Consider the following 27,470-nt stretch of genomic DNA (forward strand, 5'->3'; position numbering starts at 1 on the left):
TCTCTCAGGGAGAGGAGTTTGTACTCTCTCTGGGGATTCAGGAAGTTTCTCTGAGACTTTGAGGAAGTGGGGAGGAAGTGACATCGCTCGTACTTTTTCATTTGTTTTTCGAGAATCATGTTTGTGATATGGTGAGAGCCTTGCTCGCTATGGAGGCAAATGAGGTGTTTTCAGGCTCTATGTCTGGATATTAGCTATTTATTCTGTGGCGGAGGACTGTCTCCTTCAACATATTTAATCTCACCCAGACATATTGCTGTTCCAACAAGGCAAAGTGTCATCTAAATATGTGGTGCTTTATGCATTTCTCAGTACGTCACAACTTCTGTCTGTGTGTTACTGAGACAAACTGCAGTGGGAAGGTGAGAGGACCTATTCATGCGTCGTAATGAGAAAGTGATGCATTTCTGTAGAAGTAATACGAAGTGTCATTGGGAGATGGCTAATGTGGTAACATTGTGAAATACAGGGATACATAGCAAAACACGAAGTGTAGGAGTGCTTTGTCATCGCTCCCACAGTCCTACAAGGTCATGTCCTCTCAGACTTAATGTCACCTGTATGGTAGATGTTTCATAGCAATTGTGGGTGTTAGCTGTTTTCTATTGCTAGCTAGCTGCTCGCTTTGTTGTGTTGTTGCACTGAACTAAGTGTTCTCCTTTCATAAATGCCCCATTATGAAAGGAAAGGATAATGACTTTCACAAATGGGTAACAGACCTCAGAACAATGCAACCTGCGGCCTAATTTTCCCCAGAATTATTTCCCAGATCATGTGACAGGAAGCAGGAAGTTAACAAACTGTAATTTGCAGATCCCCAGGTCCAACTATTTTCTGATATGTTTCCAAACTGGGGCTAAAAGTCCACAATTCAAGAGCCCAAACACACTGTGAACACACATATGATGAATATGTTTCCCTTTTAAATGACTCCCTTGATCAGCCACCAAGCCTTGGGACTGTTGCCATGGGAATGGCAGCAACCACAGATATGACACAGATTTCTGCCTTAGCTTCTGAAAGGTTCATTAGTTTTGTGTGGACGTGTAAAGAACTGTGGTTGCCTGGTTCCTGTACATATTTTCACCAAGATCCCTTACTGGAAACCAAATATACTGCTCAGTGGCAGGAAAGGACCATTCAGGAAGAAAACATGAGAAAAAGCACACACACAGAACTGAATTCAAACGGTTTATAAATCTAAGAAAGCTTGCTAGCTTAAAGGCCGGGTGTAACAGACAGTGAGTAACATGTTAAGACATGGCCCTTGTCCTCTAACCAATGTACAGTAGTAATATCATCGGCATACAGTACAACACTCACACCAGCAACCCTATAGCCTTCCGTCTGATTCAGGAGCAGACAAACGTCATGTCAAAAGTCGATATTTTATAGGATCAATGTGTCATCCTTTGTGTACAACATCTGATTAGTCTCCAAGTCGGATATATGACCCCCATCAACACAGTTTAGCATAAATCATTAATGTGTGTCCTGGAACTACAAGCCATTGCTTTCCACAGAAAGCTGCAAGGCTTAAAAACACGTTGTTTCTCTAGGGAACAACCAGCACCTGTCCCTGATGTAATATAAGATATTTGACAAATGGGGCTTGAATCTATGCTGCTACAGTGTTTCTCAGCTCCTCTTTGGGGCAAATGCTTACTTAGTTGTTTCCACTACAACCCTCTCGCCACTCATTTGCAGAACTGTGTTTCGCTACTGCTTGAAATGTCAATTGAGATTTGAATGTTAATTTATGCGATAGGACTGAGAAAAACAAGTTGTCTGCTTTTCACGTTTGTTAATGTTGATCATCATGATTGTAATGTTTGTTTTCTGTTTTTTTTTTTCGAAGAACCATGAAATAAGAAACTTTTTAACAGTTTTTATCCTATAACAAGGATGTACAAGTATTATCTTGTACCTTAAAGCAATAACAAGATACATTGCAGTATACAATCACAACCTCATTGCTTTGGGTACAAGATAAGCACAGATTCATCCTTTAACATCCCTGTATTTCAGATGTTTTTAGTCATTTTCGTTTCAACCTATTCAAGGGAATTCTACCCCGTTTGTGTAGCCCTAATTTAAATGATTGAAAAGGCCATTGTGTTGTGGTCTTGTTCAGTGTCACTTTATAAAGCTCCTGATTGTAATTTTGTAAGTGATTAGTCTCTAGGTATACTCTGGGATATTGACTGTGTTTTTTGACCAAATCTAAAATTCAATCAAATTTAGATTTGTCAATCCTAAATATGTTGAATACATGTATTTCCCCCATTGGTGTGTAATGGAATTATAAAAAATATATATTTTTCATACTTTCCTAATGTGATGATCATTTTAAAATGACATTGTATGACTGATTTTAAAAAAAATCAGTCAATTGTCCAGGACAGTCCACTTTAATGCAGGGAATTTCCTTCAGAAGATAGCATTTACTCATGTGACGTCATAACCTATTATTTCCGGTTAAGTTTCACACAACAAATCTTACATGAATGAGTTGCAATGTTCTCAATATTTACACAGAAGCCATTTTTGGTTCCCCTGTTGAATGTTGTCGACCCTGTATTGTACTGTGTTAGTGGCCCTCTACATTGGTGTATGGACAGATTCCTCAGAAATGACTGTACTTTGCTGCTGTGTTTACTTTCTACTACTTATATATCCCAAGATTTAGGACGCTTCTGTTTCTAAGAAAAAAGCACGTCAGTAGATTTGGAGTGGTTGTTCTTTTGCTTTCAGTATTTTCAGTTGTGTTTGAATTGATTGTTCGCTCTATACTAGTTTGTGAACACGGGGACCAATTGACTACAAGCTACAAAACGTGACGCTTCCGTTTTACTAGAGTGCATTCTTTATGAAGGGTATTTGGTCAGAATGGAATCATTGGACAACGTTTTCAAGACCATACTTTGTTATTGGGTTTTGTTGTGACTCTTGCTGAGGAAATACCTTGCAAACGTGTTTATTAAAAAACTTGTTTCCAAGCGATCTGTTCGTGAGCGCTGTTCAACATGAGTCGGACCATTGCGTCAATAAACTTTCCAGACATATTTCAGCAAAATGTCTCGTCTCTCTGCTTGTTTTTTTTCCTCACCTATCTCTTTTCCACATTTTGAAAGCTGTATATGCAAGAACTTTAAAACATGCAATTGTATATTACATGCTTAAAAAATTCAATGTAAATGTTTTAAGTAATGTAACATTTAATTGATTTGGACAACTATCACAATCTAACCACCTTGCAAAGGACAAAACCATGTCCGTGTCTATACAAATATGTATTTCATCATAAACAAAGGAAACCAATGCAGTGAAGGACAGCTGTATACCTCCATGGCCCAGAGTGGTCAGGGGTCATGGTACGACATACTGTTTGGACCCGGTTACATCATTATTTGTTACTGAGTGGTCCAGCTGTTGAGGTGCTTTACTGTACGTCCCACAGGGAACACACACACACACACACACACACACACATTGTGACAAACATTGTGACACACACACACACATACACACACACTGGCTTAGGAGCGGAAGCTAGGCACCAAGCAGCTAGAACCTTGCCCAAATATCCCTTTGAAGCCTCCGGAAAGCCATCAGTCTGTCACTGGTGGATTACCTCATCTGTCAATAAACAAAGCCTGCTCACAGACAGCCATACCTCATAGTTATGATAGGTAATAACTAGTTATATAACCACCATGTCAAACCAGACTGTCATTAAAATGTATGGCTATGCGTAACCCTGCAGATCATTAAGGTGCATAGTTATTTTACGGTTGGTGTGAAGCTAATTTGAGATCACGGCAAGTCTGTTGATAAGTTATTGAGTTAACTTCATCAGTATGCATCATCATGTATCCATCAGGTCTTGCCATATGCTGACCGACGCGTGGACCTTGCATGGATCTCTTTTGCTAATGATCGGCCTGCCTTGATGCACAGTCTGGTTCAAGACTGCCATCTAGTGGTGATGTGTGAACACCGGTCCTACACAATGAGACCTTGATCTGATTTCTTCCTCCCTGTCCATCATGTAAACACCTGAAGATCACAGACCTCCCATAATAGAACCCTTCAGAACTGTCGCCAGAAGCTTACTCAATACCCCTTGATGGTCTCCACAGATCAGTCTTTGTATGCCACTTCTCTCAAAGATGTCCGGTTGAATTCTGATATTTACCTTCCAAATTCCATAACATCCCTGATAAAGATGACGGATCCCCTAACCTTTACGCGAAGGTATGATAGAGTGCACGCGCACATACTTTATCGAAAACGCATTTACGTCATTCTTACAGGTGAATGAATGTGTTGTGGTTCGACGGCTTAAGTATGAGAGCAGATTTATCATGTTCATTTAGACGCGTGTGATGAATCTTGCTGCGATGCGGGTGTGTGTTCAAGAGCTCGAGAGAACAACTCTTCCGTTTCTCTTCCTCTCTCTTAGCTGATAGCAGCCTAGAGGTTGGTCATTTGTCTTCATTTATAGTCCTCTGCCTCTCTCACACAGTTCACAACCTTAATGTTCATTTACTCGGTGGATTTTTATCTTTTATATTATACAAGGTAATTGGTGAAAGCACTTTGTCAAATGTAAAATGCAATTAAATCAAATAAATGGGTAGATAACCTTGTAACTAATAACAACAAAGACTGAAGTTAAACAACTAAGATAATACATTTAATAGGTTTTATCTTTAGGGCAATGCAAGATACAATGTAAACATGATTTAACAAGATACAAAAAAATATTTCAAAATGAAATGGTATATAAAAAAAAGGAAAAGCCCCTGTTTTCACAAGAAACATACTCACATAGCCATGACCTCCAGTTTTAATTAAATGTCATTAGCTTTCATCCGACTGACAGCCATTTTGTTCTACTGACGAATTGCAATGTTTGTGACAATTTTGTGATGTCTTGTAAGAACATTGCTTTAGCCACTATATGACTCATATCTTACTTTGTAAGTGGCATTCTAATCAGAACTACCACCTATTGGTAACACTCACCTTCACATTTTTCACTCTGTTTCTCTCACATGTATCTTTTGAAAACAAGGACTCCCTCAGACCTTTACGCAAAGTTGCGTGAAAGAAAAACATTCTGCAAAGAAAGGAAAAACTCATTATTATTATTATTATTATAGCACCTCCTTTGGTCCAAGTAGACTAAGGTATGCTGGTAGCGGATCATCATTGGGCTAGTCTGGGTACTGTAAGAGGACCAGATCGTATCAAGGACACAACTTTAGTGAGGGACCTTGAAATGTACTCCCCCCCCAAAAATAGGAATATTTGGCACCTACTCTATAGTACCATTCATTTGCAATGACATGAGCGTTGTCCATGATGTCATCAAATGAATGTTATGAAGGCTTTCGGCCTATGCAGATTACAAAAGATGTTAACTTAAAATAAGTCACGGTATATTAGAAATAATAAAACATTCCAACATTATCTCAGAATACGGTGAGGAACAAGTGGCTTGTGATTGGTGGGAGGTAATTGCAGTGAATGAGCGCAGCGATGTGATTGGACTTGCTCGTGTGAGGCGAATGAAAAGACAGAGGGGATGGTAATTAAAAACAGGAAGTCCAACCAAGAGAACGCTTCAGCACAGCTTGAAATACACAAAGACCCAGCATGCTCCATTCGTCGACAGCGCCTAGCATTAGCATTGTTAACACACACCCAACCCCCACCCCAAACCACCACAGCTAAGTCGAATGAATCAATACAGCATGACAGTTTTGTCTAGCTGTGCTTGTTAGCTTAGCACAGTCAGCACTCCCCACTGTATCGCAAACTTTAGCCAAACTGCTAACGCTCGCTGGGCGGCCCATCTTTTCCATCTTTCTCTTGCCTTTCCTCAGTTTTTCCTCAGTGACCCTGCTTCAAGCGCAAACACGACAATAAAACAAGCTTGTAAAAAAAATCGTACTACCTACATAATGACCCTAGCCCTAGACTCCAAACATCTCGCATCCCGCTCACACACACTTGCCACAACCTTCTAAACACACCTCCTTTCCCTTTCCCTCCATTCCTCACCCCATCTAAACACAGCTATCCCTCTATCGCCGAGATGAATCAGGCATATGACGAGCGCAGCACACGCTTAAGAAGACACTAGACAGAGCTGGAGAGGGAGAGAATCAGTCTCTTCATTTGTTGGGTGATAAGTCCCTCGCAGGGGAGCAGTTTTGTTCTCGGTGCACCAATGAGAATACACCCCCGGCTTCAGACTGCACCGCAATTAAAATGGAGGCCTGGCTAATGAGATTTCACAGCTGTGGCCATTCATGACGGGTTCATTAGCTCGGGCCGTGGGACGCTGGGAGAGAAGAGAGAGCACAGAGAGCTGTGGAAGCTCTCTGTCAGGGAGGCCTGTCTTTACATTTTAAGGGTGTAGCCAGCATAAACAGAACAGCTAAATAGCTACAGGTCTAGTCCTACAACGTGTTCCAGTTCTTCTCTGTGCACTGTGGCCGAGAGACACTTATTGCTCATTCTATTTCTCTCTCTCTCTCTTCCTCTCTATTTTCCTCTCTTTCTCTCTCTCTCTCTCTCTCTCTCTCCGTCTTCTTCTCACCCTCACCCTCCCTCTTCTTTTATCTCCATGTGGCCGGCTCTCTCAAGCTCTGTCTAGTATCTGTCCGATTCATCTCCAGTTCCACCCCCCCCACCGTCTACCTCTATTGCGCACTCTTCTCATCATCAACCTCCATCTTACTTTCTCCTGACTTCACTTGCACGCCATCCATTGCCTCCGCTGCACACACTATCAAACACACGCAAACACACACAGACACGCACACTGTACTACCTAACACAAAACCTTATACACTAATAATCTTTTATCTGCTTTGCCCCCCTTCCTACCTTCCTTTATCCCTCCCTCCCCCCCACTTGGAGTGATTAACTACTGGGAACTGAAGCTTGGGCTGAGGCGAGGAAGGACAGATCCTGATGAAGGTGTAAAATAGAGAGGGATGAAGAGCTGGAAGTGAAGGGGGGGGGGGAAGAGAAGTCGACAGCTATTTCCAGTTGCTACATGGAACAACCAGGCACATGGCGCGATTCGTCTCAAAGCCCCCGTCAATTTGCTGAAGTAGAAAGAGAGAGAGGGCACAGAGGAGAGGGATGGATGGGGTGCAGGAGGAAGACCAGCGGGGGCTGTCTCGCCTGGTCGACCTCCCAAATACGGCGGATGCCTTATCTGTTTCCTCAGACACAGGTTCTTCTCGTCAGTGTGTGTGTGTGTGTGTGTGTATGGGGTAAGGATACATTGGTGCCCTCCACCAATGTCGAAACTGTGTGTGTGAATGTACAGCGTACAAAGATGGGGGGGTTGTATAGATAGCAGGGCTTCGCTATCGGAACAGTGGAATGTATCGAAACTGCCAAAGCTGTTAAGCTCCATCACCGTTCATATATGGGATTAAAGACTTCAACCAAGGGAATATGTAACCTAAAACCAAATGTACTGCACCTTCAAAAATACCAATTATGAGACTATGTTGCCAAGCCATGCACTGGGGCATTATTACGGTAGAAGGTTGTTCTATGTTTGGTGTCGTAGAAAGCAGGTGGGCTGAACTAGAATATCCAGGACCCATGTCCTCCTGGCCTGTATTGTAATACTAGTCTGGTTGTCTTGTTGACATCTTCCCGTTAACAACTGTGACAGATTTCAAAATGTCACTATCGCCATGGCGATGGAAAAGGAAGAGGCCGACGTATTGACAACCGTGTTGGAAAATGTCAAGTGAGTCAGCTTAGGTGGAGGAGACGAACTCGATAGAAAAAAAACCCCCAAAGCTGAATAATGAATTGAATTCTGTTCAGGCACAAACGTGATGTAGAGGGACCAGAGAGGCCCATGTTGATGCAAATGAAAGAGCCAGATGTCAATGTTGTCAACACGGGCCAGTTCATTGGGTTTCGGCCATGCCATTCACAGATCACTGGCCAATCAGGTGGCCGGGAGGGCTGGATGAGAGGGGATTCCTACACAGCTGTTGGTTGAGTTAAAATGTCCAGGTTGTGGCAGGGTGCCCCATCTTCTATTGCACATGTCCTCAATATTATATTTATGAAATAAAAAGGCGCTAAAAAGGGAAAAAATTAAATAATAGGATGACAGTCTTGGGACCAAAATATCGAAAGTGGGAAAAGACTGAAACAAGGTACATTTAAGACACACTTCTACACAGCTAAATTATATTGTAAAGCCTAGCTTGACACGTTACAATTCCCTTGTAATTTCATGCGCCAAAAAGCTATGCAAATCGTATTCTATTGAACAAAGCCATATGCATTAAAATATGTGCTATAGAGAAAAGTTTAAAGTGAGTCAACACATTTACATAATGCCTTCGTCAATGGGGAGGGGAGCGGAAGGGAAAACTGAGGTATGGAAAAGACTTGACGTACCATTGAATTTAGAAGATGTACTATTGCAATTACTTAAAATATGAATCTTAAGTATTGTAAGCTATGACCATTTTTTTTTTTTACATTTAGTTTACAATTATTTTCTTTACCATAATGACAGCACTTAGGGTGATGAAATATTGGATTGGCCAATCATGAGGGCAAAATAAAGTTTCAACAAATAAATACAGTATTCCTTATCAGGCATTGTGTAAATAACAGTAAAGATGAAGGAAGTGTCCATGATTTGCTAAAGTTGCAGCACACAGCATTGAAAAAAGTAATTTAGAAGATTGAAAAATAAGTAATTATTGCCAAATACAAAAAAAACCTGAAACGTGTACTTACTATCACGAAAGTACTATATTAGCTGCAATTATATTTAGAAACATTCAAAAACTGTGGGTAAAGTCACTGTCCAGCAGTGCATTGTAACTATTGCACTGAAGCAGATGGCCCCCCGAGTAATCATTGTGTAATTACTTGAACAATTAAGTTGTGACTAACATCACTAGAAGTTGTCATTTATCCAATTCTTGTTTTCAAAAGGTTGGAATTTTCGCAATGACTGAGGTAAATTTGACAACCCCCGTGCAGGAGTTGAAATGCAAAAATAAATATAAAAAAATATTTTGAATAAATAACATGCTGACTGCATCTTTACATTAATGCACCATTCAAATGTTTAAAGTGCATTAATTCACAAATCGAACTCCTTCGTTCCTCCATATTGTTTTTGTGTGATCACACAGTAACAACTAAATTCAACAATGGTTGGCTAAATAGATAACTGCAATCTAGCAGGTACTATACTTTTTTTTATTAACTATACCACTGTCCAGCAGAAAACTAAATCAAAAGTTAGTGTTTAACCCCAAGTTGAGAGCTCACACTTTTTATTAGAAAACATATTTCAGCAGTCTTGAACACCAGCCAGTTGAAACACTTCTAAATTTGGGAGTAAATTTAATACAATTGTGTCTGGAGAAATTAATTAACTATGACCTTAGACTATGATGTAATGGTCAGTCTTAACCAAATAAACCCACAACACCTAAATATGTGAACTCATGTAAATTTGAAAGGGAATAGCCAACCAAAATACATAACTCAGTAAACATGAACACTTTTTCCGAAATCTGTCTAACTTCTACTTTAAATCAATACTGCACAGCAATATATGTGTTTTGAAGTGAATCAGCTACCTCAATGTGCTCAAATTTGGGTAATGACAAAAAATCAAGTGCTTCCAGATATTTTCAAAACTATTAAATATTAGCTTCAGTTTTGACACCTCGTTTTAGATATTTTTGTTGAATACACTGTGTTACTTGTACCCATGAATAAATAGAGTAAAGCTATGGTATATAGCCAATGTAATGATATTCCTCTTTGGTTCAATCACATTTTGGGCTCATGGCAATGTGTAAATCCCTGGGTTGAAATGTTAATTATTCCACCTTATTTCCAGTACTTATTTCTTCATCACTTCAGCAGCAGCGACACTAGTCTACGTAATAATGCAACAATATATACAAAGTCAATTATCTGGACGTAAAGAAAGTCAATAGTAAAACTATTTTGTAAACTACTAAAGTAATTGGATTTGGGTAGAAACCCATTTATGAGGTGGGTTAGTTATTGAGAATTCAAGTCAAGATATTTTCCTACTCTCTCTCCTAAAGGCAAGATTTGACTTGTTTCAAGCTTTACAGGTTTTAAGCTATTAGCTGTTATCCAAGATATTTTTGAGATATTAGTTTTCGCATTTGACTCTAAAAAAAGGAATCCACTAGCAAATGTAAGCCAATTATCCGAAACTCCGCTTCAGATATTCCGCCGATGGCACATCATCAGACGGCAGAATACCAGAGCAAGAAGCTTCGACTCTGTTCCAATTCTAGGCTGTCGGTGTCACACACAAGAAAGCAGAAATACTTCTCTAAGAAAGACAAGACACACAAGACATTAAAAACATACAGAAATCTGAAAAATAAGAGAATCAAAGATTAATTATGTCAAATTGACTATGAGTCATGTTACTCATTTGACTCTCTCTTTACCGCTCTACACCTTCTGTGTTTGAATACAGCACTCCAGATTGATCCTTTTTCGTTCAGTAACCCTCCTATTTCCTGGAGGTATTCTCGTTACATTTACAAAAATAATTTGGTGGTGTATCCATGCTCTCATGGGCTTATGGCACTGCAATACACTTTGGTAGATTCACTGATGTTCCATCCACTTCATCAGAACCTCCTCTTCAGTCGATCATTTACACAAGGCACCTGTTTGACATAGTCATGTACGGGCAGGAAAAAGACAAAGCCCTAACCCTGCTAACCCCCCCCCCCCATGTAAACCTCTTAAAGAAGGTGTAATTTAATCTACTAAAAACTACACAAAACACGACATCCTTGTAATGTTTCTGACACTGCGGTGGTCGACTCCATATTCAGTCTCTCGTCTCTCTCCCGCCATGTGTAAAATCTTTTAGAATCTTTCCATGTGTACATTTTTAGTAAACCAGCACTAAAGTTCCTTTTGTCATAACCGAAGAGTATGAAAACAACCCGCTTTTTACACAAGTCTCTCAGAAATGTACATATTTGGAGCATATTGCTTATTGGGCGAGTCTAAGACGAACCTTACAGGGAGATGTCACCAACATAGCGAAAGTACAGATGACACTACAGGTAGAGGTGGGCATTCTCATTTTTTCCTCTCTAGGTAGTTTGAGGGGACCCAGCCCTTGCGGGGGTGCAGAGGGTCCTGGATCTGGCAGTACCACCATCCATTGGGGTTCCTCTCCAGGACCTCGAGACTGGTGCCTTCAGAGAAGCTCATGGTTTCGTCATCTCCTCGGTAGTCAGCGATGGACACAAACACCTCCCTTCCCAAGTTGTTGTGGATCAGCTGGCTCTTCTCGATGGGTTTGGGCCGGACCGTGGACACGGGGATGCCGTTGCGCTGGCCCATCCGGGTCAAGGTGTCCGCTCCGGCGCCGAACCCCATTCCCGCCGACGACCCCGTGGAGGAACGCTCCGAAGGCCTCGCCCGGCTGTCGACGACCGCGTGCGGGCGAACCGTGGTGAAGGAGGAGTTCCGGCGGACCGTGGTGGAGGAACAGCCGGATCGGTATTGATCGCTGGCGCCCAGGGACTCGTTGCGCCTCAGCGACCCGGTCATGTAGTGGGAGTCCCTCACCGGTTGGGGCGAAGACACAAAGACAGACTGGGGGCGCACTGCGACCTGGCGGACGCCATTCCTCATCCGGACAGCCCCGTTGACCATGCTGGAGGGTTTGCTGAAGCCCCCGGGAGGCTTGGAGGGGATGGGGGGAGTGTTCCTCCTCATCCCCACCTGGTGCTGGTTCAGGCCCTGGAGGTTGATGCTGTTGAGTGCCAAGACCCGCTGCTCGTTTTTCTCCAGGCTGTTGGACTTGCTCCCGCTGCCCGCCTCCGAGATGTGTCCGTCGGACCCGGCCGCGTCTCCCCCTGGGCGGAGGGGCTCCAGGTAGAAGGTGGGGACCCAGCCCTCGTCGACGCCCCAGCGGACGAACCACCATCCGCTCTCCTGCTTCTCGATGACTTCCACCTCCACCCCGGCAGGGAAACTGAGCTCCGACTCCTGGACCTTGCTGTAGGCGTCCGTGGTTCGGTAAAGAGTGAACCCCTCCATGTCCGAGTCACCCCGACTCCCCTTGGAGTAGACGGACGAGAGGTCCGAGGTGCTCCGGGACGAGCCGGAGTCCTCGGACGAGATCACGGAAGCCGTTTCCGAGTCTTCGCCCCTCGAGGACTTGAGGTGTCGGATCTGACCGGTAGGTCTGAGCTGACGTCTGAGGGAGCTGATGTCCATCCTCTCGGGGCTCTGGGGCTCAGACTTAGTGAGGAGAGGTTTGGGTCGCACAGAGGGCTTGGGCTTGGTGGACGGGCTCTGACCGATCCTCTGCTCCACCTCCCTCCTGAATCCTGGGCCTCTCCCAGGGCCTCTACCCGACTCGTCTGACGAGGACCTGGGGCTGCTTTCCACCCGTCGTCCCAGGGTCTGGCTCCGGCCTAGCTCCGGGGTGAGCGGTTTGTGGGGCTTCCCAGCCAGGGGGGAAGATCCCGAGGGCCTGCGCGGGACGGTGGAGGAATAGTAGCTCCTTGGAGAGTTTGGCCGGTTGGAGCCTTTGGCGGAAGCGCCTTCGTCGCCGCTACTGGGCCGGAAGCAGTCGTTCTCGTAGATACACTCCTCCTTGGCCTCTTCGTCCACAGACCTGAAGGAGGCTCTCCTGTGGCAGGACACCGGCGAGGCCTTGCACACGGGGGCGGAGTTGCGGTACTTTTCCGTGACGACGACACTGTTTCGCTTGACTTCCAGGGGACGCTCTCCTTTGAGGGAGTCTGTGTCGGATTCGCCGTCGCAGCCCACGGCGGGAATGTCATACTCGGGTTCCTCGTACACGGGCCTGCTGGGAGATTCGGAGGCGGAGAGACGGGTAGGCGGGGCGTGCTCGTCCGAGTCGGGTTTCTTGACAGGCGGAGCTGGGGGCGGGACTTTCGGGCGAGTGAGCGTGCTGGTTCGACGGCTGAGGTTGGGTTTCTTGCGTTTGTCGATGTAGGAGCAGGGGGCCCAGCCCTCCGTCTCTCCGATCTGCACATACCACCAGCCCCCGGAGTTTTTCTCTATAACCTGTAGACAAACAAGGGACGGATCCATTGGCAGACATTAAACCAGGCAATCAGTTAACTCAAAATGTTTCACCATGAAGGACGTTGTGAGTATCCTTAACTGTCACATTCAGCCACATAAACAGGGTGACGATTGACATTCCTTGCATCATTCTTGGTCCACTCTCCAAGGAATCAGCAAAATCGCAGCCATGACTACTACTGCCCAGCCTGACTCGGAAAACAGTTCATTTTGTCTGCATCATCAGATTCATAATAAACAGCTCAAGGCCATCTTTTTTCCCGCTTCAGCATTTTCCCCACCCGATGGAACACTCGGTCACCATGAATATTTGATGCGCTCAGACATGCTGTCAATACCAATAGATACACAAAAGGCTGTACTTTAAATCTACAATATATGATATTGACAGTAGTCCGCTTAACACGCTGTTCTAAATGGTTTCCACCCGTATTCTTACATCAGCTTTCTGTCCTCCACGGAAACTGATGCCATCAGAGATGCACGACTGGAATTCTGCAATGGTGTAATACTCTGCTTCAACACTAGGGGGCTCTGGCGGTTTGGGCAACTGGAATCCCTGGGGATGAAGAAAAAGACTGAGGTTGAAGACCTGGGAATGAAGAAGACTTAGTTTTGATGTGACAAATACGTTACATCTGTGATGGTTTAGGTCAGAGTGACGTACCAGGTTGGCTTCTCTTCTCGGAGGAGGTTTCTGCCTGAGGTTTGGAGAGCCTGCGAACAAATATATAGCACTTTAGCATTGAACGTGACTCATGTTAACCCTATATGGTTCTTTTCGCACACACTTTAAAAGCACGGCAACAGGTCAGTCAAGCAGTCAGTAAAAGGTCAGCAAAAACGTCACGTCACTTTGGATTAGTCAGGCTGTAAAAAACACAGCATCATCGCTTGAAGCGAGATTCCGTACCACTCTGTCACACAGCAGACTGAATCGCCACTTACCTACAGCGTCAAAATCTATGTGAAGAGAAAACGATAGCAATTTATGCCCTCCATCATCGACGGATATATCCCTAGTTGACGATTCTTTGTCGTCACTACATGTCAACTCATCCAACTTTTTTCACTGATTCAACACAGTCCATCGTTCAGCCGACACTGAAAATGAATAAAACCAGAACCACTCACCTATCTCCACCCTGTGTGGGGCGACGCGGGCTACGGCAGGAGACCCCGGCTCTGCCCTCCCCTTGCTGTCCTGCAGGGCGGCGCCGGCCCCAGGCCCCAGATTGGGGCTACTGGACCCAGGAGCGAGACCGGGAGCGGGCCCAGACCCTGAGCCCGACCCCTGGCCAGAGCTCGGCCCGAAATCGGGGCTACAAGGCATGGGCAGGCTGATCTCGCTCTTGGAGATGTGGCGCTCCGGCGTGGTCTCTCCATCCGTCTGGACGTCCTTCTCGCTCACGGACTTCTTCTGGAGGAGGTTGCTGATCTCCATGATGTTGCCGATGATCTCAACGGGGCCGGTCAGGGTCTTCTTCCTCGGGGAGAAGTCCTCCTTCATCTTCTTCAGGTACGAGGCGGGGGCCCAGCCCTCTTTACCCAGGTGTCTGGGGGAGCGGGGAGAGGAAGGGGGGCCAAGGGAACCAGTGTCACGAGATGAGGCTGAAAGTCGTGTTTCTGTACTCCAGGTGGTGTGCCATGTCTACATATCACCAGTAGAGGTCACTGCTGTCTACCAATGACAGACAGCAGAACAAGCGTTGTGTGTGCGTCGGTCAGATGCAGAAAGACAGCGTGCGAAGCTTGTGTATTTATCAGTGTGCGCTTGCATGTGAGCTTTTATGTGCATGTGTGGGTGTTTATTTATGTGTTTGCGTGCGGGGGTGTTTACGTGTGTGTGTGTGTTTGCGTGTGTGTGTTTCAGAAACCCAGCATGTGATAATCATCAGCAGTAGAGAGCAGCACCACTCACATCCCCTCAGGGCACATGAGGAAACTACAAACAACTGGCATGAATCACACACACACACACACACACACATGTTAACACACACGTGAACACACACACACGATACATCCCACCCACAACCCCAGAAAAGGACCTACATGCGCACACACACACACAGCAGATACAACCAGAACACACACACACACATTGGAAACAATCTGAACACACACACACATCAGATACAACCAGAACACACACACACACATCAGATACAACCAGAACACACACACACACAGGTCTGCAGAGAGCCGCACACGCTAACAGTCTCACCCCAGTATCATCAAGCAGATGACACATAGTTTGGCCTGGATTAAGGCTCTTCAGTGCGATATCTAAGAGCACTCTCATCCCTCTCTCAGGACTCATTGACTTAGAAAGGGTGAGAAACAGAACATGTACTTTGGACATGTTCCAACACAGCCACTGGCTCCTTCCTCTGGCCTACATACGCTGATGAGAGAAAAGGGGAACTTGGATTTGGGACTGGTCCAATCCAACGTGATCACGTCCCAGAGGAGAAGTTCACGGTCGGATGCCTCGTGACCCATTGGCTCATGCGGCGTTTAATCAACTGTGGGGACCAATCGGAGGCAGAGCTTCAACACTGAGGACCAGGGGGAAGAGCTTACCTGATGTACCACCAGCCCTCCAGGTTCTTTTGGATGACCTCCACGGTGACCCCTTTCTCAAAGCTGACCTCGTCCTTCCCCTGGCTGCAGTAAGGCTGGACAGTAATGTACTTCTCCTCTGGAGGGGAGGAGAGGGGGGGGGAAGAGAGAGAGCGGAGGAGGAGAAGGGAGGAGAGAGGTGACAGAAACACCAGGGGAGAGATGATGTCATCAGAAAGAAAGTCAAAGAGAGTCACTATTCGAGGGGATCACCATAAGATAATATAGTTTTATGCTTGCACAGTAGCTGCACCAATATGCAACATGCTTACGATGGCATGCGACTTTTATCACCAACACTACGACAACATTTGAAATCCTTCTTTCCCCATTCGAGCTCCCATCCTTATTTGACGCCATGGAAAAATACACCACATCTCCCTCTAGTGGCTTGTGTAATCCCATGCACCCTGTGTGTGTGTGTAAAGGTGTGGTGAGGTCAGCCAATGGTGACTCTTGCTTCTCCCCTGCGTATCATTCCACAGAGGCTGGAGTTAATAACCTAAAACTGTCAGGAATGTCTGCCACAGACTGGCTAACATGGGGTGTGCGTGCACTGTATGGTGGATGCTTGAGAAGTGTGTGTGTGTGTGTGTGTGTGTGTTAGGAATGTCTGGCTCAGAGGGACAGGGTGTAAGGCTGGGATCAGGAGTGTGTGTGAGATTGCATGACTACTTGTTACGTACTTGGAAAGTGAGTATCTTAGGGTGTGTATGCGTGTGTGTGTGAGTGTATCCTTCCAGTAAGCTGCAGTGAACATCTTTAATATGATATAATGTGATTAGGGACCTAAGGAACTAAAAAAGCTCTCAGAAGGCTTACACAAACACACACACACACACGTTCTAACAGGGTGGAAGTGGAGGACTCCTGCGATTAACGACCCTCCAACCCGCCCTGTCAATAACACATGAGGTAAGCTGTGAGGTCACGCCGCCGTCGTTAGCCAATCAACACCTCGGGATCTTTGGGGAACACCTCTGACCCCTGGCCTGACTTGGTGTTTAGCGTCAAGTTGATGGAATGGTACAAAAACAACATCTTGTTCAAGATGTTTTGGGTCATGAAGTCATTTTTCAAGTGGTTTGACACCTGGTCCTCCCTGTACTCCTAATCTTGTTGTCAACCCCTGTTCCTGAGAAGATGAATTCCAGTCCTCCTTTCACTGAACCCAACATGAATAACCTCTAGCTCCGTACCAGAACAAGGTAGAGGGGTGCAGGGAAACAAGTGGAAGGAAACAGAGAGAGAGAGAGAAAGAAAGAGAGAGAGAAAGAGAGAGAGAAAGAGAGAGAGACTGAGAAACAGATGGAGTCTCGGAGAACAGAGGAAGACTATAGTGAGAAGGAGGAAAACCAATGTTTGGCTGTTCTACAGGAGTCAGCAGTATTTTCACAGAGGAGCTATTTTCTCCGGTGGAAACAGACCTCGGGTCCAGAAGGCCTTCGTTTGCATGTAGCTAAGCAAGGCCGCAGCCAGCTGAAACCAACACTGGACTCTAACAGTACAACCTCTCTCTTTCCCTCTCTCTATTCTAGTTCTCTCTCTCCCTCATGTTTTCTCTCTACCCCTCTCTCTCTCTCTCTCTCTCTCTGTTTTTCTCTCACTTTCCATCTTCTGTTTCTTTCTCTCTCTCTCTTTTCAGCTCCCGGCCTCTGTCCATGATGACCTAAAAACATGGTTGTAGACAAGTGACAGAGTCCTGTTTAGAGTTATCATGGAGCTTTAGTGTCACTTGCCTGGTACAGGGCTAACATCCAGAGAGCATATCACTCTCCAGCCAGCATGATACTGTCGCTTAAAGCGAGCAAGCTGCGCCACATTTCTTTACGGCGACAGCTCGCTCTGTGCTGCATGCACACACACAACTAGCACACACACAACTAGCACAGACACACACACACACTCAGAAGCAGTTCCACTGTTATTTTCTTCCATGATTGAAGCCAGCTTATGGGCTTCCAGCCCACTTCCACACTCTCCACCATCCTATTTGAGCCAGCCATCACCCTCTTCTCTCTGGGAGAGCCAAGCGACCTAACTGTGCTGCTCACCACTATAGCAATACACTCTGGCTAACTCTATCTACCCTGGCTACCTCCACAGACTCTGACTCACGTTATATACTCTGGCTGAAGACATACTTTGTATCTGGCCATATTAGGCCAAGAACACTCGCTCACATCGGTTTTGGCGATTCATAGTCCTGGAAAACCTTTGTGTGTGTGTGTGTGTTAGATCAAACACATTGCTCATCCACACCCCTACCAAGAGCAGCTGGACTTCAAGGTGATGTGTAATCAACAGAGATAAGGAAAGTCCACTGTGGGAGGACGTCAGCCTCTCACTTCATCTCCTATGCAGTTTGAAGCCCTGACACTCCTCCAGTACAGGCACTAACTCCCAGCAGCTGGCCTGGGTTCAGCCGGTATTAAACCTGTGCTGTTTAATCACTTGTCTATTAGCTAGCACTACTGAACAGGGATCAGTTTAAACTGAACCAGGTTGAGTCTTATGTCATCTCAGTGAGAGGTGGTTAAGGGTTCTGGAGCTTACATACTGTAGACTCTGGTCCAGGTTTAGTCAACAAACTAAATGTGCCCGTCTGGATTAGTGTAGCCAATCCCAAAACCAGACGGACATTTTCCTATGGTCTCACGGTGAGTGTGAGTAAGGGGCCTGTGGGGTTCAGACCCACACCAGGTAATACGACGGAGCATAAACACTCACTCTGACGTCACGTCTGTATGCTTTTTTTTCAAAGGACCGCTCGCAGTGACTCAACCATTATTCTGTCTGATGTCTGCGAGCGTCCAGGGCCGTTTGGCAAACGCGCGACTCCAAAGGGTGAGAAACAGTGCGATTTTCTTTTCAAAGAATCGCAATATTTTGTGTTCACGTAACGGACATAAAGCACTAACAGCTTCCAAACCATAGGGAGGCTAAGAGTTGCACCCTGGGGAGACACAATGTTGAAACACTTACAAGCAGCGCAAGCCAACAAGGTAGTTGTTTTCCCTGCTGTGTGTAAAGAAGCCCTCCACCCCCCCGACCCTCTTAATCCTCTCAGCTGTTTTATGTTGTCCTTGTTAGTCTGTTACTCAGTGTGAGATGAGAAGCGTCCCAAGTGCGCTGGGGTGTGTACGCTGTGTTTTAACTGTGGGAGCTGAAACACACGGGCCACTCAATGCTGCTGGAGATGTGCAGAGGTGGTTGTTGGCAGACTGGCAGGGATGTAGATGAGCTTGTTTACCATGAAGGGGTCTGTGTGTGCGTCGGTGTGTGTGCGTGGGTGTGTGTGTGTTTGGGTAAGTGTACTGCATGTCTGCTTGAAGGGTCGTTCAAGGGGGGGGGGGTGGTAAACAGAGAGAGATTGAGAGAGATTGAAAGCGACAGAGAAAGAGACAGATGAAAAGTAAGTGGGAGGCCATGAGTGAACTGGTGCATGTGTGTGTGTGTGTGTGTGTGTGGGTGTGTGGGTGTGTGTGTGTGTGTACCTCGACTCTGCTGTCGGTTGACTATGCCCCCCAGGGTCCATCGGCGGTCCAGTCTCTTCAGGGGAGCCTTGCGTCTCTTAGTAACTAGTAATGGATGGATGGAGTGAAGGGGAAAAAAGAAAAGAAAAACAAACAAGAAGCAGGTTATGGCAAACAGAAAAATGCTAACAAGCCTGTCTGTTAGTAGCATGGAAGGAAGACATAACAATGGAAAGCCAGCAATGGATTGGCATCCATTTTATCAACAGATTGTGCCCTGTCAATACTAAAACAATAACATAAGATGTCATATGAAGTAAACATATTTGTCAGTTATGAGATGAGGAAGTTTCATTTATGGCACACACACACACACACACACACACACACACAAATAGTGCTGTACAGTATATTTGACTACTTGGTCCTGTACCCAAGTCACTATACAGTATAAATAGACACTATGAATGTACAACACATGAAATCAAACTCCTTATTCAAAGGGATAGTGAATACAATCTAATTCCGTCTACGTTTCCCAGAAAGCCTTGCTTCCCAGGCCCTCTGTCACAGTCAGTTAGCAGTGATCTCTGAGTGGGGGCTGGAACAAGGACGGCCTCACACCGACGTTATAGAGGAAGAGAGACTCCGCAGACAATCTCTCCGCAGACGTTTCACGATGGGGAGAGCGGGCTTGTAAAACACCCAGATGATTTCCTTGCGAGAGAAAACAGCCCAGAGAGACTTATCTTATCCTTCACAGATATAAAACATGACGGTAACTAGTCGAGCTGAGAAAAAAAAAGGATACTTAGCAGTATTAAAGTCTGTGATGTGCAACGATTTACTGAAGCAACACTGTAGGAATGTAGTGAGCCAGTTCCCATAGCAGCCAGTTAGCGTTAGCACTTCTGGGGTTAGCTGACTGACAAAGCTAGCTACTCCCACCAACTCTTCCCTTTTCACTGTTTCACCAACTGTGGTTGAACTGTCAACCTTGGGACCAACCCACATGGGAAACAAGGAGCAAATACTAGGGCTTTCTGAGGTCTCGATTGTCTCTCGTCACACCCTCTCGTTTCTCTGTATATCACTACAAGCCAGTGTCCTATCAAACAAGTCTTGAACTTACCCCTCTCTTGATCTAGAATGTCTCTCAAAATATCTTTCCGTCTAAGACTAGCCTTTATCTATTTTATCTTGCAACACAAGTCTTCTTTTCCCACACCTAAGCCTTGTGCTGTGGTATGTGGTTATGTTCTCTGTCATGATGAGAGGACCTTTCCCTCCCTCCCAGACAACCTCTGTATAGACATGAACCAGACCCCTGACACGCACCGCTCTCCCTCTCCTCCCTCCATCTCCCCCCTCCCTCCCTCTTACGACAGTATCTCCCCTCCTCACTCTCAGCCCCGACCTCCCACCTCCCTCCATCTTTTTCTTTCATATTCCTCCTCCCTCCCTTCCTCCCTTCCGCTCCCTCTCTACCATTGACCTCCTAATTAAAATATCCGATTGGGCAGTCAGGAAGGACAATGTTTCTGCGGAGGGTAATGTGGGTGGGCCAGGGCCTGGGCCTGGGCTCGCTAGCAGGCTGCTGTCACTGGGGTCATGTCACCGGCTGCAGTCAGGTAATGAGAGAAGCCCACAGAGGGGGTGGAGCACAGATACCGGAGGCAGCAATGTGTCTGGAACAGAGGACGACTAATGGGGAGTTAATGGCAGTGAGAGAGAGAGAGAGAGAGAGAGACAGAGAGAGAGAGAGACAGACGGTGAGAGACAGAGAGAGAGAGAGAGAGACATAGAGAGAGAGAGAGAGAGAGAGAGAGAGAGAGAGAGAGAGAGAGAGAGACAGAGACAGAGAGAGAGAGGCCGCAAGTCCTAAGCGAGTGTGTCTGTTTGAACATAATGACTGAGTCACGTCCCTTAGCAAGCCAGCCAGCTCCGCTCTCATCACCATGTTTTTCCTCTACGGCTATCAGGGGCCTCCACTACAGAACCACCCAACATGTGTGTGTGTGTGTGTGGGTGGGACAAGTGACTGAAGCAAGAGGGGATAAGGCAGCTGTGCAGGACCTGTCGGCACTGTGTGTGTGTGTGGGTGTGAGGGTGGGTGTGGGTGTGGGTGTGTGTGTGTATAGCGTTTACAGCGCAGTGCCAACGCGCCTCAACGAGAGACAGCCAATGAAAAGCCTCCTGCCTCCGGCCCTCGATGACACCCCACCCTTTACACCATGCATCGTTCCATGGCAGGGCCATGATGAAAAACATGCATGCCAATATATGCGTGTCCATGCGTGCGTTTCGTGTGCGCACGCAGGTCTGTGTGTCTCTGTGATGGAGCTTCTGTATGTGTGAGTGAGTGCTTTGGGGGGGGGGAGCAGATGGAACTGGGGGCTTGTCATGTGGCGGCGGAGCGCTCCTTGTTCACAGTGTTCCTGAGCAGTGAGCAGGGTGGAGGTCAGGACATGAACCAGACTGACTAGAGCAGCTCCCCTCTCAGGAGGGCGGCGTGGAATGTACCAGAGAGCCAAAATCTCCTCAGTGCCGAGAAGCCCTGGTCTGGAGACGAGGTCATCTGGCTGGGGGGGGGGGGTCTACTACATGTAACAAGCCCAGGTCCTCAAGGCTCCCAGTGTGTGTCTGGCTGTGTGTGTGTGTGTGTGTGTGTGTGTGTGTGGGGGGGAGCAGCTTTCCGTCCAGGATGAGGACAAGCGGATGACTGCTGCCAAATACTCCTCCTGCTATGATCAAATCAAGGTCTGCATCGCTACGATAATTAGTACTGTACTGTTTGACCGGAGTGTGTGTGTGTGGTTTGTACGTGGCTACGTGCATGTGTGTGTTCGTCTGGGTGATTGTGGGAGAGGGTGTATGTACAGCATGTGTGTGTGTGTGTGTACGGCATGTGTGTGTGTGTGTCTTACCTTCCCCGGTTCTAGAGGTGCCCAGCTCCAGGTCATCTCTGGTTCCGTTCTGAGAGTCCAGATACGTCGCAGGCACCCAGCCCTGCTCCTCAGCAGTGCTGACGAACCACCAGCCTAGAAAAAAAACACACACACACACACATACACGTTAGGACGTTTATGATGCTTCGATCGCCCCGCACAGTGACTGAGGTTTCCGAGGTATGAGAGCTTTGAGTTCTGCTCGGACCCGCAGTCCGTCCACACGGCTTGATTTACCGCGCAACGGGGAGAGAAGAAGTCATCGATGCGATCCCTCATCTGCAGACTGTACCAAATTCCGGAAGCCAGACAGCAGCTTCACAGGGGAGCTGTGTAGCTATGGTCCTTCATCTGTGATATGGGATCCGTTTGAAACCCACGATCTAACCCATAATCAGCTGGCTGGCTTGATAAGAACTGACCTGGTGTCAGCTTCGAAGCCTCCATCTACTCTATATTTCAGTATGTGTTTCCAAACAGACTGAAGACTAAAACACATGCGGATTCAGGCCTACACCCAAACTATAAAGCCCTATAATACGGAAAATACTTAGCAGCTATCATCTCCTGACAACGAGCGCACGTTCTGTCCGGGTGTTTCTGTGGCAGACTGTCTGTGTACGTATTTCAGAGGCACCACAAGATTTTCCTGATGAGAGACCTCGAGGTGTCATAAATAGTGGGAGAGCTTGACGTGTCCGTTGGGAGATCAGGCGCACATTTACGACCTTCTGCAGCCTCTGACACTTAGCGCAACCCTAGCACACGCAAGTTATGGAGGAGGAAGAAAAGGGCGGGGAGGGAGAAAGAGGGAGGGAAAACCAGAAGTCCCACATGAGGGAATGACTTGGAGAGACAAGATAGAAAGAAAGTTCGAGGCAGAGGGCTACAGAGAGAGAGAGAGAGAGAGATGTCCCAAACATTCTCCCCTTCTTTCTTCTGAAATCCAACAAAGAAGTCATCAGTTCTCCTACAGTATGGCCCTGGGCAGAAGATCTGTGTTCTGTAGGACCTGGAAGAACCAGGCCATCACGCCCCAGTTTGTGTCCCAGCGAGGCAGCGATCCCACCCATGCCACGTGTGGCCACTCTGGAAAAATATGCCCGGGTACCAAGCCTGTCCTTTACAGGGGAAAAAGCCCTGCCATCGTTGGAACAAGAATATCTTTTTATAGTACCGTACAGTAGATGTTGGCATTGTGTCGTCTTTACAATCATGTTCCGTTGCTCTTTGCTTCTGCCCCGTGTTCTCATACTCATTCGGTTTTTCCACACTTAAGTCACCTTCGGGTTTAGCTACCACTTGGAAATTGACTTTTTTTCCTGGTCGGTTTACAAGGCAATGAGCAGCTCTGGGTCCTATTTCCTGTTCCAAACGACTGCGACGACAGGGCGCTTTGTGGGATTCGATCCTGAGGACTCGGCTAGGACGCTGACTCTCTGTCTCTCTGTCTCTCTCTCAGTACACAGACACGCTCACAGGACAGGCCCCAGACTTCATGAAACACAGTCCCCGTTCCCTGTGTCCGTAGTGGATCCTGTCTAGCCGACCGCACAGGGTTCAATTCACTTTGAGGCTATACCAACCTGCAGGTGCTGTCTGGTGCAGGCCACAGTAACCCCACCCTTCCCTCCCCCCATTCCCTCCCCCCCCAGCCCCAGCCCCAACCCGAAACTATTTTCACTACCCCAGAAGAAACTAGCTCGCTGCCGTTATGCTTTTGGGCCCCTCATAGACATTACAGCAGAGTCTGACACTTGACAGGTTAGAGCGGTTTGTTTTCAAAACTGTCCGTTTCGTTTAGGTTCAGATTTGTGCTAATATCCGTGCTAATGTTAGTGCTAAGGCTGACGTTTGACTGCGGAGGCTACGGCTTTCCCATTAAATTGACTTTGACGTGGTGACCGCGATGCAACGATAATCAATTCTCACACAACTGCAGCTCCACGCTTGAGAAGCAACATTTTTCAAATAATTACTTACACCGCCGCCGCCGCAGCGTGTGAAAGGCTGTATCCACCGCCGTCTGTAGGGGTAGCAACTCACCACTGGCTTCTCTACAGCTTGCTAGCTTCCAAAGTTGTCAACAGAGGGAAAACAATCCCTGTGATAAGAATAGGCCAGGTCACCTGAAACACACAGGGTTTTATAGACCAAGTCATTGGAACTATTCAAAAGGTAGGAAGGAGTAAAAGGAAGTAATTTCGGAAGACCATAAATCCTATCTTGTGACAGTGTCTTCAAGTCACTATGTAATTATTACTGCGCCTGCAACCCTTTGTTGCCTACATAAAGGGGGGCTTGTAGAAGTAGGTCAGGTGAGTGTGTGTGTGTGCGCGCTGTTAGTGTGTGCTTGTGCACGTTTGCATGTGCGAAAAAAAAGAGTGCATTTTGGCCTTCGCTCTTTGTCAGGCTGGCAGACAATCCATAACACGCACGCACCCACCCACACCCCCCAACACACACCCCCCCACCCACACCCACCCACACACCATAGTCTCCACATATGAGAGCAAGCAGAGGCTTTGACAAGACCCAGCACCCTTATAAATCCAGCTCTGGAGAAAATAAGGGCAGTAAAAGCAGAGAAATGAGTAACAGAGATGCTGCTGGACCCCTTCATCGCGCACGATATCCAGAGAGAGAGAGAGAGGGGGGGGGGAGGGAGAGAGAGAGAGAGAGAGAGAGAGAGGGATATGAAAGAGAAAAATGGAGGGTGGGAGGAAGGGCTGACAGTGAGGAGGGGAGATAGAGCCCAGTTGGACCGAGTTAGCGGCACGGGATGTGTTGACACATGCAGAGAGAAGTTGGTTAGTTTTCATACAGAACTCTAGTTATCTCTACTCAACTTTTCAACTCTACTTAACTGTAGTTATCGCTACTTAACTCTACATATTTCTATCTTTCTCTCCTTGTGACCTTTTTCGTCCTCACAGACATATGAAGAACTAAGTTTTAGTACTAAGTACTAAGCCTTTCTAAGGAGGAGATATAAGAAGACATTATGAAAAAGCTGCCCCATCAGGTGTGGAATATTCAAATTCTAAAGCTTTATTGATCCTTTGTAAAAGGGTACAAATTGTTTCTTCATATAACCATAACAAGAATGCTACTGAACTGTCGGCTTTGCTGATGGTACAGCTCATAAACTCAAACTCAAAAAAAGGTTCTAAATGTGCGGGGATGGTATCAATTTCCACATAGGGGCACTTCAAGGGCCCATGACAAAATAAAATCCCGCCTTTCAAGTTCATATACAAATAAGTGAGAGAATTACAGCACCATATATGTCCAGTACCACTACACGAACATGGAAAAAGTCACTCAGGGTAGGCGACTAGGCAAGGGGGCAGCTGTAAAAATGAACGGTTCTGGAACAAGGCAAATAAAAGGTGGAGTAATGAACTACATATTGGGGACCATCTGAACACACACAAGAGGGGAAGGGAGGAGTGTTGTGTGAACAGGTTTAAGTCATCATGCACTGTTTTTGGTGGCAGAGTGAGTGTGTGTGTGTGTGTGTGTGTGTGTGTGTGGTGTGTGTGGTGTGTGTGGTGTTTCAAGCAGCGTTTTGTCTCATTGCACCGACACACTACCCCACACCCCCTGTGCTTAGACTGTGCTCGCTCAACCTCAAACAGAGCAGTAAAAATAGATGTCGAATAGACGCAAAACACAAGTGCTCATTTCCTGCTTGCGTAAGTTCCTTTTATTGTACAGGTGCGACAGTATGTCAAGGAACTAGCCTACTTTGCAAGCTCCCTTTGCCTAACATTAAACATGAATTTACGTCCACTGTTATTGGGTATTACCGATGGAAACGTGCTTCGTTTGAAACGATTCTTTAGTTGCATGCCACTCGGAGGACACCCACTTGCAGGGCAATCAGAGGACAGGATATAAGGAGTCAGGTGGCTGAGCAGTGAAGAAATCGGGCTAGTAATCAGAAGGTTGCCAGTTCGATTCCCGGCTGTGCCAAATGATGTTGTGTCCTTGGGCAAGGCACTTCACCCTACTTGTCTCGGGGGGGGAATGTCCCTGTACTTACTGTAAGTCGCTCTGGATAAGAGCGTCTGCTAAATGACTAAATGCAAATATAGATGATTTACAGTCACAGTCACAATGGTTGCTGTTCAGGCAAACTGCACTTATGGTAGTCCGTAGATGGCTGCTCACTCGCTCTTACAGAATAACTTTGGTCACACTGGGACACAGCGCAGCTTCATCTAGGGACACAGTCGTCACTGGCTGCCATGGGTTTGGGCCGGGAGAAGGTGTAAGTGGAAGGGAAGAGAGGAGGAGTGAGATAGGAGGAGATAGGAGGAATGGGGAAGAGGGGTTGGAGTAAAAGTGTGAGACTGAGAGAAAAGAGAGAGGGTAGAATGGAGAGAAAAGGCATGTTTGTTGATGTGGAAGAGAGAGAGAGAGAGAGAGAGAGAGAGAGAGAGAGAGAGAGAGAGAGAGAGAGAGAGAGAGAGAGAGAGAGAGAGAGAGAGAGAGAGAGAGAGAGAGAGAGAGAGAGAGAGAGAGAGAGAGAGAGAGAGAGAGAGGAGTGAAACAGATGTTTGGCCTGCTCTTCAAAGAGGGTCTACCCCACACACAATCCCGTCCAGAAACAGCACTAAAATCTCCCCTTTCACTTTCTTTCGGGTGTGCACGAGAGAGACACCGAGGGAGAGACACGTAGGGAGAGACACGTCTGATCGAAGCCCTTTCTTTGTCCACAAGCCTCCTTTTGAAGCGTGACGTCTGAGGCATCCTGTGATGGTGTCATCCGTTTCCTCTCTCAGCGCTGATGAAGACCAGACCTGCTTGCAAACGGCGAATTGGATCCAGTCTTTGTCAGGACGACAGCATACTATACTGCCGTCTTTCTGCAGAGTAAGCAGACCAAGAGGACGGGGGGGGGGGCTTGAAATAGAACTGGAAACAAAAAATGAGCTCTGAAGTACACTGACACTTTCCCCCATTTTGAACAATGATAATGACTTGCAGAAAACTGTGCTGGATTGTGTACCCTTTGTACAGAATCGAATTCCTCGCCCAAAAACATTCCCTTTCCGCTTTTCTCAACTGTCGTCTCCCCCCCCCCCCCCCCCGTTGTAACTTTGAAGTATCGCGTGTCGAATTTGACGCACATAAAACACTCACGTCAAAATATCCTCCACGAACGATGACTGCAAAAAAACACCATCTGACCAGTTCAGACCGCAGGAAGTTATGAGGACACCCAATCCCCTTCATGCTGTTTCTTCCTCGAAAG

The 27,470-nt window shown here is 46.5% G+C and overlaps 1 protein-coding gene across 5 annotated transcripts in view; it reads right to left on the bottom strand.

The window, feature by feature from the left end:
* Window positions 1–4,677: 4,677 nt before the first annotated feature.
* Window positions 4,678–27,470, bottom strand: part of sh3pxd2aa (SH3 and PX domains 2Aa) — a 73,487-nt gene continuing 50,694 nt past the window's right edge. For 3 of the 5 annotated variants that reach the window (XM_084686019.1, XM_084686017.1, XM_084686021.1), the window contains 8 exons: window positions 22,187–22,300; window positions 19,281–19,364; window positions 15,745–15,862; window positions 14,293–14,714; window positions 14,107–14,121; window positions 13,826–13,875; window positions 13,598–13,717; window positions 4,678–13,137 (listed from right to left, as the gene is read on the bottom strand). In XM_084686019.1, coding sequence (XP_084542145.1) covers window positions 11,170–13,137; window positions 13,598–13,717; window positions 13,826–13,875; window positions 14,107–14,121; window positions 14,293–14,714; window positions 15,745–15,862; window positions 19,281–19,364; window positions 22,187–22,300 — 2,891 coding nt within the window. In that variant the 3' untranslated portion in view covers window positions 4,678–11,169. The remainder of the gene's footprint in view (window positions 13,138–13,597; window positions 13,718–13,825; window positions 13,876–14,106; window positions 14,122–14,292; window positions 14,715–15,744; window positions 15,863–19,280; window positions 19,365–22,186; window positions 22,301–27,470) is intronic. The other 2 variants (XM_084686020.1, XM_084686018.1) reach the window with 1 other exon arrangement.

The sequence above is a fragment of the Hypomesus nipponensis genome, chromosome 21, assembly GCF_054491055.1.
Source record: "Hypomesus nipponensis isolate SF chromosome 21, ASM5449105v1, whole genome shotgun sequence".
Classification (NCBI taxonomy): domain Eukaryota; kingdom Metazoa; phylum Chordata; class Actinopteri; order Osmeriformes; family Osmeridae; genus Hypomesus; species Hypomesus nipponensis.